General features: G+C 35.6%; 1 protein-coding gene and 1 pseudogene across 1 annotated transcript; one reads left to right on the forward strand and one right to left on the reverse strand.

The window, feature by feature from the left end:
* Positions 1-784: 784 nt before the first annotated feature.
* On the forward strand, positions 785-3,351 carry LOC113320599 (protein DETOXIFICATION 29-like). Its single transcript, XM_026568503.1, has 6 exons — positions 785-1,236; positions 1,321-1,862; positions 2,042-2,128; positions 2,215-2,271; positions 2,352-2,590; positions 2,670-3,351. The coding sequence occupies exons 1-6, from the start codon at positions 916-918 to the stop codon at positions 2,948-2,950; spliced, it is 1,527 nt and encodes a 508-aa protein (XP_026424288.1). The 5' UTR covers positions 785-915; the 3' UTR covers positions 2,951-3,351.
* A 931-nt stretch (positions 3,352-4,282) lies between these two features.
* LOC113324950 lies at positions 4,283-11,532 on the reverse strand (annotated as a pseudogene).
* Between the last annotated feature and the right edge of the window lie 7,106 nt (positions 11,533-18,638).

The following is an 18,638-nucleotide window of genomic DNA, read 5'->3' on the forward strand; positions in this document are numbered from 1 at the left end:
CCAAATCCCCTCCTTAAAAGGGGCCGTATATGCTGCAAACTCAAAACCATCAAGAATTTAGCTTCATCTCCAACTTGATACTTTCAAATAAGAACTGAAAAAAAGACTGGATTTTATATGGATATGACATTTACCACATATGCTGTACCACACTAACCAATTGCATTGAACTTTAGTAACTAGGACAGTATGCAAGGCCAAATTTAACGAGTCTATCATGCTTAGAACTTAGAAATTGGCCAAGTGATAGAAAGAGACGGCCACCATGAGTCCATGACAAGCACAAATTAGAACAGCAAGATTTATGGTCCATTGGATTTAAAATTACAATAATATAGCGAATCAATTGATTCTCTCTCTCCCTGGTTAAATAACTCATACTTTTACCTTTATCTGTTCACCCTCTTCTGTCTGTGGAATCACTTGTCAATCATCATCTTTCAGATTAGCTCATGAAAAGATTATCCTTTCTTGCTAATCTCGAAAAGATATTTTTTTCCAAATGCAATAATGCATATTATTATACAGGATAAGAACCATCAAAATTGAAAGAATTACATTTCGACTTCTAATCTAGTGATGAGGTTTGTTATACGGATTTGGTAAACAGCCGCCTTGTTTTGATATGGACTGTCCACATTGAATTGGTTTCAACTCAACATCGTGTGATCAAAATCTCAAGGACGATTGTACTTACGTATCAGGACTGAACTTAAGTACGTCAGTGATGATGGCATCAATAATGTACATATATGAGGCATTCTGATCAGTTAAAACCTTAATTCCCCCTATAATAAACATCCCAGGATCCAACCAAAACATTTCAGTTTCACAATAAATATTAACTCTGTCCTCTCTCTCTCTGCTTGCCCTCTAATAATTGAGGGTTGGGGGGTAAGAGATAGAGAGAAAGAGATGGAGAATTCTACTGCTTACGAACCTCTTATCTCAAACAGAGATGAAGCCGGAGAAGTATTGAACAGCCGTCGAGAAAGTTCATCATTTGTACAAGAAGATGATATTTTACCAATACAAGGAGCTGGAGATTTCTTTAGAGAATTCTCTGTCGAATCCAAGAAACTATGGCTTTTAGCTGGTCCTGCTGTATTCACATCAATATGCCAGTACTCACTTGGAGCTATAACTCAAGTTTTCGCCGGTCAAGTCGGTACGCTAGAACTTGCTGCTTTCTCTGTAGAAAACTCTGTCATCGCCGGATTCTCTTTCGGCATCATGGTATGGTAGATACTTTTAACTGATTTGTACAACAATTGCAGTCATATTTCGTTTTCTTCTTCTTCATCTTCTTATGTTTTGCAGATGGGAATGGGAAGTGCCTTAGAAACCCTGTGCGGCCAGGCATATGGTGCCGGTCAACACGACATGTTGGGGATCTACATGCAAAGATCATGGGTCATACTCAACGCAACGTCAATTATCTTGATGTTCCTCTACATATTTGCGGAACCACTTTTGAAATTGATCGGACAAGATACGAAAATAGCAGAAGCAGCTGGCGTTTTCGCAATATACATGATACCGCAGTTGTTTGCGTACTCGATGAATTTTCCGATAGCCAAGTTCTTGCAAGCACAGAGCAAGATCATGGTAATGGCTATGATATCATTTGTGGTTCTAATTCTCCACACCGTATTCAGTTGGGTCGTCATGTTGAAACTTGGATGGGGACTTGTCGGGGCAGCTGTGGTTTTGAATGCATCTTGGTGGCTAATTGTTGTCGGCCAGTTGCTGTACATATTTAGTGGAACTTGTGGTAGAGCTTGGTCTGGATTTTCATGGAAGGCTTTTCAGAATTTATGGGGTTTTGTTAAGTTATCTCTTGCATCCGCCGTAATGCTCTGGTATACTCATCTTTCTCTATCATATTTTTTTCTTTTCATTTTTGCCTAAAAATAAGCCAAATTGGAAAAATGATCACTTTTCCGAAAACGGAGTGAGTATTTTTAGAGTCTGTATATATCCAAGAAACACCTACTTGAAAATGTAATGAAAAGATGTCCATTGACTGGTGGCTGTACAGTTTGGAGGTCTGGTACTATATGGCTTTGATTCTATTTGCTGGATATCTGAAGAACCCTGAAGTTGCAGTTGATGCCCTCTCCACTTGGTGAGTAATACTACTTGAAATCGACTCCGGTTTATGTTTATCGAATCGATACAGTCAAAATGAACCTCCGGTTGGATTTTATGCAGTATGAATATATTGGGTTGGGCAGTAATGGTGGCTTTCGGATTCAATGCAGCTACCAGGTTCGTTTGAGTTAGCATTTGAATTTACCGATTACCAAAACAGGAATCCAAATTGTGCACCCTTTTATGTTTATGTGCAGTGTGAGGGTGTCTAATGAACTTGGAGCAGGTCATCCAAGAACCGCGAAATTTTCAGTAATAGTGGTTGTTCTAAGTTCGTTTGTTCTGGGATTGATCATGGCCTTGGTTCTTATCACCACTCGGAAAATTTACCCGTCGGCATTTACAAACAGTGTTGAGGTACAGGAACTCATTTACATTCTCACCCCATTGCTAGCTTTCTCCATCATCATAAACAACGTGCAGCCGGTCCTCTCAGGTACTCAGTTGTTTTTCTTCTGTATATCTTACATGAAAACGCGACGTGCCAACGGAATGTAACATGGTTTGAAAAACAGGTGTGGCAATAGGAGCAGGATGGCAAGCTCTAGTTGCTTATGTAAACATTGGGTGTTACTATCTTTTCGGGATTCCTTTGGGTCTCATTTTCGGTTACAAGCTCGATTTCGGTGTCCAGGGGATTTGGTGCGGAATGCTTTTAGGGACTATATTGCAAACTGGTATCCTCTTTGGAATGACTTACATGACGAATTGGAACAAAGAGGCTTCTATTGCAGGCTATAGGATTAGAAAATGGGGTGGCGAACCCGATGCAGAAGAGAAAAAGAATTTGGTTTGATTTTATCACCAATGTAGTGGGGTGCCCATCTGGATCGAAACTCGTCAGAAGTTGCGGCAAAGGAACCAAAGTCGAGCACAGCATCTCTTTTATGATAGTGCTACTTTTAAGATTGGTTTGAGAAGTGTTACTTCTTTTTTGTAGGCAGTGAATATTTTGATTGATGGTCCTTGGATGAATTTGACTTTTGCAGAGAATTTCTGCCTCTATAGTCTATCCGCAACTCACACTTAAAAATTAATCAGCAGCACTCACGTCTGTGTCTGTGTCTGTGAGTGGGATCATCATCTGTCTAACAAAAAGTTCCTCCTTTCTAAGAAGAGTATGAATTATTTATTTTTGAATGGAAGAAGAATGCAGTATTGAGACCCTATGCCAATTAAATACCAGAACTTCTTCTTCTTTTTGGATGCTTAATAATTTCAATGTTTACAGCTGATGGGAAGTACCTTTGAAACCCTATGTCATGTCACAGGACATGTTAGGAATTCACATGCAGAGATCGTATGGGTGGTATCATCTTGTATAATGCGAAAATTCCAAGCAGAACAGAGTCTCAGAGCACACACCATCCTTTCCACAGTTTCAAATGCAGCATTTGGCTAGTGTTCCACCCCAATTTCTCTTTGGAGATGCCAACTTGGCACTATAACGATTCTCTTTTTTAGAATGCATCGCTCAAGTTAAGCTTGATATGCTTCTTCAATCCAAACACAAAGATATAACACAATGAGAAATCCTCCATGCTCATATTTTGCTTTAACAAGTTTATCCTTCCTCTGATCTTGATGCTCCTTTCTACTCTCTCTACCACCAATTTATGAAACTTAACCGAAAGCTGACCCACATTATACCCATTCTCTTCAAGTAAAGTGACTTGAGAAGTATATTCTTCTACGTGACCAAAAGAAGTTGCCTGGTTTTTCTAAGGGTTTCTGACCCTGAAACCTTGAAGACTATTAGGAAGGAAAGTTTTCCAGGGGTTTGAAGTGGGGTTCCTGTGGCATGAGTTTAAAGAGTTTGTCTCTAGCAATCATGATCAGTAGTTGATTAAGATCTAGTATTCTTCCTATTGGAAAATATTGCTTGTGGGTTTTGCAGAGGGACAAGGAAGAAGGATGTATGAGAGGAAGCAGAGAGGAAGACAAGATACTTCAATAAATAGACAGAGGTGAACCACTGAATTCTGCTCCCATCTTTACACTTCTGGGAAAAAATTGAAGATGGTAGAAAAGAGTACACACAAGTGGTTGAGTAGTTGATCTGGAGTCTTTTCTTAATTAATTAAAGTAGTTGAGTAGTGAAAAGTCAGAAAGCATTTTAAAAAATTACTGTAGGGGGAGATGAATTCCATGACCAGAACTTTTTTTTTTTTTCTTTACATATTTGCAGTTCTACGAAACACAGCTTAAAAACCTTGGTTTCTGCAAAGCTGGTTCCAAATTCAGTCCGCTTTCATATCATTACCTCATCTAAATCTTAACAAAAATACCAAGGGAGTTGAGAGATTCACATTGAGAGTTTCCAATCTTCCACGACCACTGCATGCATAAGTCTGAAAAAACAAACAAAAAACCCACGAGAAAGTGAAACACAGTTTCAAAACAGAATTCACTATACACACTGCTGCCTTGACCAGTAACCAAGAAAAGAAACCGAAAAAATGCAAATGAACTACTGCCTTGTAAACGAAGTCCAGCTCCCCAAATTAGATGGACTGACACCAATCTTGGATCAAAATGCTGCAGAGTGATTTATAAGACCCATGTCTGACTGACAACAAGCCAGACAGCTCATGAGATGGAATTGTCGGTTCTTTAGAGCATTTACAGTGATGCATGCATAATTAAGGGAGAGATAGAGGAATGCTTGCAGAATGCAGACTACTCTTTTAAGGGAGTAAAGGGCAACAGTTGTGATCCTGAGCATGCGTACAAGTATATGAAAACTGATCTTTTTCCATACATATGTTTCGAAATATGAAACCGTTAAAAGATGGATGTAATGTACAAGCAAAGCGTATAAAGAAACGTGGATCCCATTCGGAACGTAGGGTCCACACTGTGATGTTGGGATCTTATACTGAATTAGATCTCGCTCAGCACAATGTAAAAGTTCAAAAGGACTTACTAAAATAGCTCATTAAGGAGAAGGAAAACAATGGAGGATTACTTGATCAGTTAACCTAATGTTGCAGATAAAGATACCTCCATAAAATAGTGCTATTGCTCAGAGTAAATCTTTTCCTTGTGTCAGCTTTACGAATCCAGCTTCATCAATAGCACCCCTTTTTAGCTTCTTCAGAGCGCGGTAGTCCCTGTCCAACTCATCTGCGTCATCAACTGACTGAGCTGCTCGCCGTTGCTTAGCAGTTTTTTTCCTCGTAACTGATGCATTTGGATTTGGCTTGGGTTTATTGAATTTTGGTTCTTGAAGCTCTGCTGCTTTCTCCAATTTCAGGGTTTTCTGTCTTTGTTTCTCGCGATTTTTATCTCTGAACAATTAGTGTCAAACAGATGCTGAGATGCATTTTACACAGGCGCAGATGAGAATAAAAGAAAGCTAGTTGCACTCTCAGAGACTCTTAAAAGTACCCATAAGTTAACTCCACAGTATGCAGATTATTGCATGGAATCCGTAGTTCTGTACTAGTTTTTTATTATAGGACTACTCCACAGCATGCAACATTTAAGTAATGCAAATATTTTCAGGGAAAATTGACAAATACAGTAGTGGGAATCAGTTCGAGGATCTCCCGGGTGTCTACTACATTTCCATTCATCAAGAAGTTGGTAGAGTAATGAACAATTCTTACTTGTACTTGATCTCTGCCAAATTAACAACTTCAGCTGGAACAAAACCATGGGTAACGAGTGAGCGAATATTCAGCTCCGACATCGAACGGAGACACAACAGCCCAAATCCCATCGCCAACTTCCCCACCTCTAGTTCCTTCCACCTGCAAACAATCAAGACTAAGGACACAGAACGGTTTGGAGAAATTTGTGGATGGAAGGTTCAGCAGCTAACTTGAAAATGAAAGACAAGTGATGCTCCTTATATGCACGAATGAAGGAGACAAACGCTCTTACTCCCTTATCCATGACATCTCGATCTTTATTTGCAGCACTTCTTATCTGAAAAATCAGTTTTCACCAGATCAGAGATGCTTGTAGCCAGATAATATAATCTACTTTAAGTTAAGAACAATTAGGAAGTCAGGCATAGGAGTCATAGAATTATACTGTTGAGTTCTACAAGAAAAATGCTTGAGCAAAAAACAATCAAGGCTGAAAATATTTAACGTAATTATGAACGTTTCTGTACTTCAAGTTTCTTCCTGGTAACTAAAGATATCACATTAATCTAAATGAAACTCTACTATAAACAAGGTGATGTTTTCTGATACCGAACAGAAAAGATAAGTTTATGCATGCGAGATCATGGTGTCGTATATACTGGCCTGAGGAATGATATCAGGAACATCGTCAGAACATATTCTCTTCTGAAGTGGGACCCTTTTTATTGTTTGGTACTCTTTATACAGTTTCTTCTCCTAAAAAGAACAAGAAACCACAAAGTAATTAAGTTTACACAAAATCAGATGTATCGTTACACTATCAATGAATCTCCCCCATGGGAACACATAAGAGTCACAAAAAGAGAGAGCAAGTACAAGAGGAAAACCTTCGGTAAGAGAAAATTAATAGCTCGTCCTTGTCTGCCTAATCGTGCAGTACGGCCAACCCTGTGTATGAACATATCTGGATTTTGAGGGGGATCATACTGCATTCAAAAGAAGAAACTTTCATTGGATTTTTCCTTATTACAAATAAATTATCAACTTCTTTGTGTTTAATTTTTTTTATTAAATTACTATCTTCTTTGTGTTTTATCAAATTTTTGAAGAGGAAAAAATCACTGCCTTGTGATTTCAGTCAGACACGCACAAAATTATATACAGAAAGAAATGCTCGAATGACTCATGGTTGTTATAGAGTTCCAAAGAAAAAAGAAAAAGATCACCATAGAATATACCTGCACGACCAAATCAACACCCGGAATGTCAAGTCCCGGCGCTGCTACATCGGTACACAGAAGAATTCCACTTGAAATTTCTCTAAATGTGTCCAATGCTTTTTCTCTTGCAGGCTCTAAAAGGAGAACAGAACACTAACTATCAATATAGGTTTTCAGCTTCTATGAATCAGACTACTCATGGTGCTATTCAAATTTACCAACCTGCTTCATTTTCCCATGAAGAGGAATGATGGAACAACCTTTGAGAGCAGCAATTTCTGAAAGAACAACTCCCCAGTAGTCAACACAAGCACATGTCATGAAGTAGCTGCAACAAAGAAGAAATCAAAATAAAACAAGTGGATATGTGTATCAGTGAGATCAATATACCTCACATTTATAGGAATCAAGAAACAATCGATGTTCAAAATAGGCCAGCTGCATAACCTACATGATGATCTTTTCATTCATGTTCTTTATAAGGAAATCAACAAGATGTGATGACTTCTTATTGGCTTCGCATACCATGTACTGCGAGATCAAGGATGTAAAACATGGTCTCAAAACGGAAAGCGCCGGGTCAAACCAAAGAATATGTAGGTACCAGAAGTACGAATTGGAGAAAGAAACTAAGAAAATGGTCTTAATTTCTGATTTCGCGAGTCACCCATAAAACTAAGCGTAACAATGGTTCAAGACATCTAGCCAACCTATGTTTAACCTGTTGAATGCGCCTGTTCAAAGAACTTAACAGCTCGGCTACAACTTTTCCAACTTCCAGTGAATGTTTATGTGAGGAAAGCTCTACTGATATAGTTAATAAGCAAGATTCCTAGTCAACTTGTCTTCAGATTTCACTAATAACAAAACCATACCAAGGCAAACAGTTGATCAGAAATTCATAATCAAACTTGTTGCCACCAAACTAACATACACCTCTCCAGAAGCAACATAATAAAAACCCAGCAAACAAATAAAAAATAAAGAAATTGGGGGAGCTTTCGAAATCATTGATGCATACCTCCAAATGAAGGCCCGGAGGTATTTTTGAAGATGCAGACTGTAGCTCATCTTTTGCTTCATTTCGAACTTCAACCCTCACTGAAACAGGATTCCTTAATCCGGCTTTGGCCAGCTCGCAATCTTCCTCAGTTTGAGTAGCTGAGAGAAGACCAGTTCTACGCTGCTTCGGTAAGCGAGATATGATGGAATTTGTTTTCCTACCGGAATCGCTTCCTAGTAGCTGATCAGCCTCGTCTAAGATCAGAATCTGTCCCAAACAAAAGTAAATAAACTTAACAATGAAAATGAGAAAAGAAGTTGAATGGTCACAAATCACATATCAAAGGAATGGTAATTAAGGAACCAATAGGGAACTCTCCCATTTCAGTGTTCCACTCAATCTTGTTATAGTTTTCTAAATTTTTTCAAATTGCACTTATTATTCATAACATAAAACCTAATCACTTGGATAAAATTGTCTACACAAACAACATAATGGGTTTAATGAAGTACTACTACCTCAAAGTTTCTGTAATCTAAAAATTTCTCCATCCGATCCATAATGTCTAAAATCCTCCCAGGCGTGCCCATAATCAAATTAGCTCCTTCCTCCTCAATTTTGGTGATATCATCTCTCTGATCAAAAAGAAGCACTGGCCTAACATTCAGTAACGTTGAAGTGAAAGGCTTTGCCACTACTCTCTTGTTGGACAAAGAATCATCCCCAGAACCTGTAGTATAAAATAAAAAAACCTTGGGATCGCTGTTAAATACAAAAACACAAGACTAAGAAATCAAATTATATTCCTGCGTACCTGATGAGGTTTAGGTGTGTGCCACGAACTGCGAAGGATCTCGACGAGTGGAAAATTTGTTGATTGTTCCAAAGCCCATATAATTATTTATAGTAAGGTCCAACCAGAATTTTTTTATCCGGAGGTCCAAAATTAATTAAAACATAGAAATGACCATAATACCCCTTACTACCAAACGTGTGTGTCTACACTGCTTACAAATTTGAGTACATATCTGGCACACTGTTCACAAATTCGAGTACATATCTGCTAACAAATTTGAGCACATATATGTCGCACTACTTACAAATCTGAGTACATATCTGTCGCACTGCTTACAAATTCGAGTATATATCCGCTACTTACAATTCGAGTACATATCTGCTGCACCGCTTCCAGATAAAGTACATATCTGTTAGAATCAATTATAAATAAATTAGCACATATTTCAGTATTGCGCATACGTACTCATGGATCAAACAAAAAAAAGTGACAAAACTCTGAATAAAACAGAATCGAAAGAAGTTTCTATCAGTACGCCTTATACGTACTGCGTATTCATGAAATAAAAATCAACTACCTGTAAAAAAGAATTGATGAATCCATGAATAATAAATATATAACATAACAAAGCACATATTTCAGTATTTCACATACGTACTCATGGATCAAACAAATAAAAATGTGGCAATAATCTGAATAGAACATAATCAAAAGAAGTTTCCATCAATACACCATATATGTACCGCGTATTCATGAACTAAAAATCAACTGCATGTAAATAAGAATTGATGAATTCATGAATATAACATTACAAAGCACATATTTCAGTATTACACATACGTACTCATAGATCGAACCAAAAAACAATGGCAAAACTATGAATAAAACAAAATCAGAAGAGGTTTCTATCAGTACACCATATACATACTGCGCATTCATGAACTAAAAAATCAACCGCATGTAAAGAAGAAATGATGAATCCATGAATATAACCGAATCAAAGCACATATTTCAGTATTACACATACGTACTCATGGATCGAACCCAAAAACAGTGGAAAAACTTTGAATAAAACAAAATCAAAAGAAATTTCTATTAGTACGCCATATACGTACTGCGTATTCATGAATTAAAAAGTCAACTGCATGTAAATAAAAAGTGATATCCATGAATATAGCCGAATTAAAGCACATATTTCAGTACTACACATACGTACTAATAGATCAACAAAAAAAAGCAGTTTGTATCAGTATGCCACATATGTACTGCTGATTCGTGAACTAAAAAATAACTGAATGTAAGAATCTATCAAAATAACATAATCGAGAGAGTCTTATTTCAGTATCGAAGATATGTACTTATGAATCAAACAACAACAAGTGATAAAACTAAGAACAAAACGGGATCAAAAGCAATTTGTATCAGTATGCAACATATGTACTGTTGGATAATACCCTTGAAACAACAAACAAGCACGATTTTGATAAAATAAAGAAGCGAAAACAACAAGATAATCAAATCGAAAGTTCAAATATGTTAAAAACAAAATCAAAAAAAATTTCTATCAGTACGCCATATACGTACTGCGTATTCATGAATTAAAAAAACAACTGCATGTAAAAAAAAAGTGATGAATGGAATATAGCTGAATTAAAGCACATATTTCAGTACTACACATACGTACTAATAGATCAACCAAAAAAAAGCAGTTTGTATCAGTATGCCACATATGTACTGCTGATTCATGAACTAAAAAATAACTGAATGTAAAGAATCTATCAAAATAACATAATCAAGAGAGTCTTATTTCAGTATCGAAGATATGTACTTATGAATCAAACAACAACAACTGATAAAACTAAGAACAAAACATAATCAAAAGCAATTTGTATCAGTATGCAACATATGTACTGTTGGATAATACCCCTGAAACAACAAACAAACACGATTTTGATAAAATAAAGAAGCGAAAACAACAAGATAATCAAATCGAAAGTTCAAATATGTTAAAAACATCATAATATAGCCAAAAAATTGAATAATTACGATCAAGATTCATAAAAAACAAACCAAAACAAAAATAAACGCAAAAAACAAACAAAAAACGAAACAATAAAGTGAAAACGTAATCAAAACGATCCGATCTTCACAGATTCAGTTGAAAAAAAACAAACAACAGCAGCAGAAAGAGATATTACATAACATACCTTTAAATCTTCAAAGAGATCTTCAAAAAAACTCTAGCTCGTAATCCAAAAGCAGCAGCAAAATTTGAGCAGAAGTAAAAGAGAGGAGGAGAGCGGAACTCAGATTTGTAAAAAATTGTGATTTTTTTTTAAAGAAATATATATGTACTATTAGGGAATGGGTAGTTAAGGTATTTTTAAAAGTGGATTATGACATCCCGCACGTGTACCGGACCAGGGGGATAAAAATTTTGGTCCATTTTTCTCTTTTTCTTTTTATTATGGACCTCTGGTTACTGGGCTTTAGTGGGTGGACCTGCCATTAACTAAGACTACCATAATAGTACCTATTGGTAATTCCTACAATAATAAAAGCAAGGGTTTTTCCAGAACCAGTAACAACATCAACAGAAACATTTTTGTTGTTACAAAAAAGTGGTATTGTGGCTCTCTGAACTGGTGTACAGTAATTGAAACCAGCTTCAGTTAGGGAGTCAAGAGTAGGTTGTGACAGAGGGGGTGTTAGATCACAAAATCGATATTCTGTTAGGGCATTATTTGGCGGCTCCCCCTCCATCGCCGAGAATTATACAGTTTCCGGCAGCCATAAGAAAAATATTACGGGGCCTCCGAGTTTTTGGTTTTGAGGGCTCATTCTGATTCAAGTGACCCAAATGTGGATAAGGGGATATTTAACCTATAATAAAAAAAAATAAGGAAAAAATATCGTTTGGTCCTTTTTTAGGTGGTCCCATGTTTGTTTAGTTCATTCTTCAAATTATTTAAAAATATTAAATAGACAAAAGCACCTTCCATGTTAATTTCTACTTATTTTTTTGTAGCAATTCATTCTTCAAAATGAACTCTTGTTAATTTCTACTTATTTTTTCATAAATCACCTATATAAACCAGAGTTCATTCCAGAAATCAACTCCATATAAAACCCTAAAAAAACAGAGTTCATTACAGAAATGAACTCCATATAAAAACCTAAAACAACATAATTCATTCCAGAAATGAATTCCATATAAAAACCTAAAAAAACACCATCTCCATCATCTTCAACAGCAACAACATCATCTCCATCATCTTCTTCAACAGCAACACCATCGTCTTCATCGATTTCATGGATCGCCTTCAACAACATAACACGAGCAGATCAAAATCAGAGTTCATTCTGTGTGATGAACTTCGTCGTCTTCATCTTCATCTCCAATACAAGCAGCATCAGCAAAACATGAGTTCTTCATCTTAAACAAACAGTAGAGTTCATTCCAAAAATGAAGTTCATTTCAGCAATGAAGTTCATTCCAAAAATGAAGTGCATTTCAGTAATGAAGTTCATTCCAGGAATGAACTTCGTCGTCTTCATCTTCATCTTCAACACAAGTGGCAGGCCTTGAAAGGGTGTATTAAATGAAGCGATGAAACGCGGGCCTACAGTAATACCGCAAGTACACGGTCGTCAGTTGTAGCTCGTGCAAGTACGGGTCGATCCACAGAGATCGGGTGTGTTTCGGAAGTGTTTTAGCTAAATGGGTTCCTAGATTTGCTTTGGGCTTAGAAGCCCTTTGGAAGTGTTGGGCTTAATGTACTATTGGGTTTGTTCTCAATAAAAGGAACTGAGCTTGGGCTCAGTATGTTCTTTGAAGTGCAAATGGGCTTAGGACTTAAACTTAAGCTTTTGATTAAGCCCACAGTGGAATTGGATTGGGTCTTAACCTTAACCTAAACTGGGCTTTGAGCCTTAGTGAAATGGGCCTTAGTGAACTAAACCTTGGGCTTTTGTTTCAGTCAAGAATCTGGGCCTTTGGGTTCAGTTGGCTTGGTTTAGCTAGGCCTTTGGGCTTCACTAGATTGAATTTGGGTTCAGTTGAACTTTGGACTTGGGCTGAACTGTGGACTTGGCTTGGCAGGCAGCAGCAGTAGTAGTGGTTTGATGCAGGAACTGCAGCTTTGGCAGCAGCCTTGGCAGGAGAAATATCAAATAAGGCAGCAACAGTGCAGCAGATGAAAGTGCACAGCAAGGCAAGTGCACTACAAGAAAAGAAGTAGCAGCACAAGCAGCAGGAGAAGCAGCAGACAGTACTGCAGGTCTGTACAGCAGCTGCACAAGCAGTGCAAGTAGCAGCAGCAGTCTGCAAGGCCAAGAGAAAAAGCAGTACTGCAGCAGCAGCACAAGGATGAGGCAGCAAGAATAACAAGTAACAGCAGCACAAGGCCAAGAGAAAAAGAAAAGGGAGCAATTAACAGGAAGAGAAATAGCAGCAGGGGAAACAAACAATGAAAATGCAAAACAGAAAATGCAGGAAAACCAAACAAATGAAAGAAAACAATACTAACAGTTGAAGATGGATGGCAAACTAGGGCATTGATTCCACCTCTTAACCTAGACTAAGTTGGATATTCCAATTGCAACCAAAATGTCCTCCCAAGGTACTAGTTATCTGATTAAAGCATAACTAGTCTGAGGTTTGGACCATAAGCAATTCACATGGGTTGCTGCACTTTCAGTCACAGGGGGATCCTAACTACACTATATGCATGACATACAATGTGAGAGCAATGTGATGAGAGGCCAGAATTGTAGTCTCCTACACAGTGGCATTAAGGTTTCATCTTCACCCTAGTGGTGAATTTAGAACATTAAACTAACAAACATCAAACAGATACACACAACAACATCATACACAGCACAATAAAAACATATGCAAATGGTTAACAGTGCAATGTAACAGGAGCAAGATAATAACAGTAACAATTGAAATTAAGCTAACCCAAATTGGGTGGAAACTTGGCTAGTCCAAGAACCGTTTTTACATCTCACATCACTTCCCTTTTATACCCAAATTATCAAATTAGGGTTTACACCCATTTTCCCCAAATCAGAAAATTAGGGCTTTTTTAAATTACACAAAATTTACTTACAAACTCCCAAAATTTGCTCGACCCATGCCTCCTCTAGTCCTTGTTGCTCTTCCTCTGCTCCTATTGTCCCCTAATTTCTAGCTATTTTACTCACCCCAAAACCTAGGGTTTCAGAGGTTGTGAGATGAAGAAAATAACTAGGCTAGGGATATGGGGGTGTTGTCGGTGAAGAGATAGTAGTGGCAGTGATGGAACTGGTGGTGGTGAAGGAAGCGACAGCGGCAGAGAGGGGAGGTGGTGGAGTTGCAGAGCTCTGCAACTGTCGGGTGAAGGAGATGAAGTTTTGGGAAGGAGGGAGTGTTTGGGTGGTAGTATAGGGTTTGGTGCTAGGGTGTGAAGCGGGATTATCTGAAGTTGATGAGCAGCGATCTGGTCCGTAGGATGTGACGATGGTAGGTAGATCGGACGGCTAAGAGAGAAGCAGTTTGTAGCGACCGTTGGATGCGGAACACAACGAAGTCAACGGTGCTAGATTAGGTTAGGTGCTGTAGTGTTGGGCGGAACCATCAGGATTTGATGCACAGTGATGAGGTGACCGCTGGATTCAACTACCATCTAATCTGAAGGCTTGGAATTTCAGCGCTGTGGTGCTCGGCAGAGACTTCAGATTTTGATGCTCTATGAAGGAGCGACCGTCGGATGCTCCTGAGAACTGATCTGATGGCTGAGAACGGAGGCGCTTTTGTTGTGTAGAAAATGAGGTTGTGCGCACCATTCTTCGCGGCTTCCTTGCGTAATTTCTCCCGGCTTTTCACTACTTTTCTGCTCTTTTCGCTCCGCGACTCATCCGAACTTTATTTATTACCTAAAAATGCAAAATTAATTAATAAAAATATTTATTCTTGAAAACAATGAAAATACAGAATATGGGATAAAATGTAGAATTAATGCGCAAAAGATGAGTTAAATGCCAACAAAAAGGGATAAATATATACAATATTTGGCACTCATCAACAAGCAGCAGCAGCAAAACATGAGTTCATCATCTTCATCTTAAACAAATAGCAGAGTTCATTCCAAAAATGAAGTTCATTTCAGTAATGAAGTTCATCTTAAGCAGCAACATCAACAACAACAAAACGCATAAATCTTCATTATCTTCATCGACTTCACCAGCAGCAACAACATCAAATCTTCATTAACAACGCCAAACAAATCAAGATCCAATATGAAGATTTTAGATCCGAGATGAATATTGAAGGTTATATTAGTTTTCTTCATCGTTTTATTCATCTTTTTTTTTTTCTTCGCCATACACAGAGGGGGTGTTAGATCACAAAATCGATATTATGTTAGGGCATTTTTCATGACCCAGTTAATGGCTAGTCCACCCACGAAAAACATTTACTCGTTAGTCCAAAAACACCCTTACAGATCTAATTAGTATCAACACATTTAATATTACTAGTAATATGTTACTACATACTAATAGTATCAATATGGTCATACTACATATCAATATGTACTATATTAATAGTAAAAAGAATATGTTACTCGTAAATTAAGTAACTACTCTACTATACTAGTAGTAACATATGTACTAGTAGACTAGTTTACTAGTAGTAACTAGTACTATTCTAGTATACTAGTAGTACTAATAGTAACTAGTATTATACTAGTATACTAGTAACATATTAATATGTAATATCAATATATAACATACTACATACTAATATGACACTACATATTAATATGACACTACATATTACATATGTTACTAGTTATTACATATTACTAGTTACATATGTTACTACATATTACATATGTATACTAGTTACATATGTTACTACATATTACATATGTATACTAGTATACTAGTAAACTAGTATTAAGTAACTACTCTACTTAGTAGTAACATGTGTACTAATAGACTAGTTTACTAGTATACTAGTAACATATTAATATGTAATATCAATATATAACATACTACATACTAATATGACACTACATATTAATATGTAGTGTCAATATATAACATACTACATATTAATATGTAGTATCAATATTAATATGTAATATCAATATATACATACCACATATTAATGTTACTACATATTAATATGTAGTGCCAATGTATAACATATACATATTAATATGTAGTATCAGTATAACATATTGATACTAGTAACATATTACTACATACTACATTTGTTCTATATATGTTACTACGTATTTTACTACATACTACATATTAATACTAGTATACAAGTAGTTACTAGTATACTATTAGTTATTAGTTACTACATATTACATATGTTACTAAAATATGTTACTCGTAAATTAAGTAACTACTCTACTATACTAGTAGTAACATGTGTACTCGTAGACTAGTTTACTAGTAGTAACTAGTACTATACTAGTATACTAGTAGTACTAATAGACTAGTATTATACTAGTAAACTAGTATACTAGTAACATATTAATATGTAATATCAATATATAACATACTACATACTAATATGACACTACATATTACATATGTTACTAGTTATTACATATTACTAGTTACATATGTTACTACATATTACATATGTATACATATTACATATGTATACTAGTATACTAGTAAACTAGTATTAAGTAACTACTCTACTATACTAGTAGTAACATGTGTACTAGTAGACTAGTTTACTAGTAGTAACTAGTACTATACTAGTATACTAGTAATACTAATAGTAACTAGTATACTATACTAGTAACATATTAATATGTAATATCAATATATAACATACTACATACTAATATGACACTACATATTAATATGTAGTGTCAATATATAACATACTACATATTAATAACATACTACATATTAATATGTAGTATCAATATTAATATGTAATATCAATATATAACATACCACATATTAATAATGTTACTACATATTAATATGTAGTGCCAATGTATAACATACTACATATTAATATGTAGTATCAGTATATAACATATTGATACTAGTAACATATGTTACTACATACTACATTTGTTCTATATATGTTACTACATATTTTATTACATACTACATATTAATACTAGTATACTAGTAGTTACTAGTATACTAGTATACTACTAGTTATTAGTTACTACATATTACATATGTTACTAGTTACTACATATTACTAGTTACATATGTTACTACATATTACATATGTATACTAGTTACATATGTTACTACATATTACATATGTATACTAGTATACTAGTAAACTAGTATTAATACTAGTATATATGTTACTACATATTACATATGTTACTAACATACATAGTATATTATATGTTAGGGTTAGTAGAGTAATTTTACTCTTTTCAAATCTTTTTTGGACTAGGGAGTAAATGTTTTTTCCCGCTGGACTAGCCACTAATCCAAAATATCACACTTGGATTTCGTAAAGAAGCCCACAATTAAAGAGTCTCACTATTACACGACTAGATATCACTCATGCAGTTCATATTTTCAGCCAGTTCATATCAGTTCCAATTAACATGAACAGCCAGGGCTAGATTAGGATATAATGTAGTTAAGCTTACCTACCAATTAACGATATAACGTAGAATTGGACAAGGCTTGTCTATCAATACAGTTGAGCTTTACATTCAGTTCAAGTGGTGTGTCGACATCAAAAGTTGTTTGTTTTTTTTTGAAAGTGAGTCAAGTTAAATCTATGTAGACCAGCAGATAAGTTTAGAAGGAAGCTAAGAGAATGGAGATTCACTAAATGCTCTTACTTTCATCAAAAACCAAATGCTTCCCATTCATTGATGTGATACATACTCAAAATTTTAACTAAACACATCGTTTCCTTGTGTAGTGTATATACACATGCACAGAGTAAAACACTATCAAATTTACAAACCGGAGAGTAACAAGATCGATCTAACTTTCATGATTAAGTAGTATAAATCCCAAAATTATGGAAAACATCACCAAAAGAACCTAAAAGACATAAATTAATAAGAGTTGATGTAACATTCTTATGTCATGCTGTACATACATTTGGACAAAGGCTTGACCTAATAAACTCATCTTTTACATAAAAATTAGAAGTTTCTCTTCGACTCACATTTTGGAAATGAAAAAAATATATCATTCTACTGTATTATGATTTTCTTATGTTATAGCATAACCAGAATCATAACATACTAGTATACTCTTTAATTTCCTGTTTAGTCCACTAAACCCGATCCGGATTAGTGGCTAGTCCAGCGGGAAACAACATTTACTCCCTAGTCCAAAAAAGATTTGAAAAGAGTAAAATTACTCTACTAACCCTAACATATAATATACTATGTATGTTAGTAACATATGTAATATGTAGTAACATATATACTAGTATTAATACTAGTTTACTAGTATACTAGTATACATATTTAATATGTAGGAACATATGTAACTAGTATACATATGTAATATGTAGTAACTAGTAACATATGTAATATGTAGTAACTAATAACTAGTAGTATACTAGTAACTACTAGTATACTAGTATTAATATGTAGTATGTAGTAAAATATGTAGTAACATATATAGAACAAATGTAGTATGTAGTAACATATGTTACTAGTATCATGTTGTACATACATTTGGACAAAGGCTTGACCTAATAAACTCATCTTTTACATAAAAATTAGAAGTTTCTCTTCGACTCACATTTTGGAAATGAAAAAAATATATCATTCTACTGTATTATGATTTTCTTATGCTATAGCATAACCAGAATCACAACAATAAAACCCCAAAACACTCTGAAAAAATAACAC

This window comes from Papaver somniferum, chromosome 11 (genome assembly GCF_003573695.1).
Source record: "Papaver somniferum cultivar HN1 chromosome 11, ASM357369v1, whole genome shotgun sequence".
NCBI lineage: Eukaryota > Viridiplantae > Streptophyta > Magnoliopsida > Ranunculales > Papaveraceae > Papaver > Papaver somniferum.

Bases quoted from the DNA above. Each gene is read 5' to 3' on its own strand.
- LOC113320599 (XM_026568503.1), top strand. From the start codon at position 916: ATGGAGAATTCTACTGCTTACGAACCTCTTATCTCAAACAGAGATGAA. The intron at 1,237-1,320 runs GTATGGTAGATA...TATGTTTTGCAG, and splicing joins GATTCTCTTTCGGCATCATG to ATGGGAATGGGAAGTGCCTT. The intron at 2,272-2,351 runs GTTCGTTTGAGT...GTTTATGTGCAG, and splicing joins GGATTCAATGCAGCTACCAG to TGTGAGGGTGTCTAATGAAC.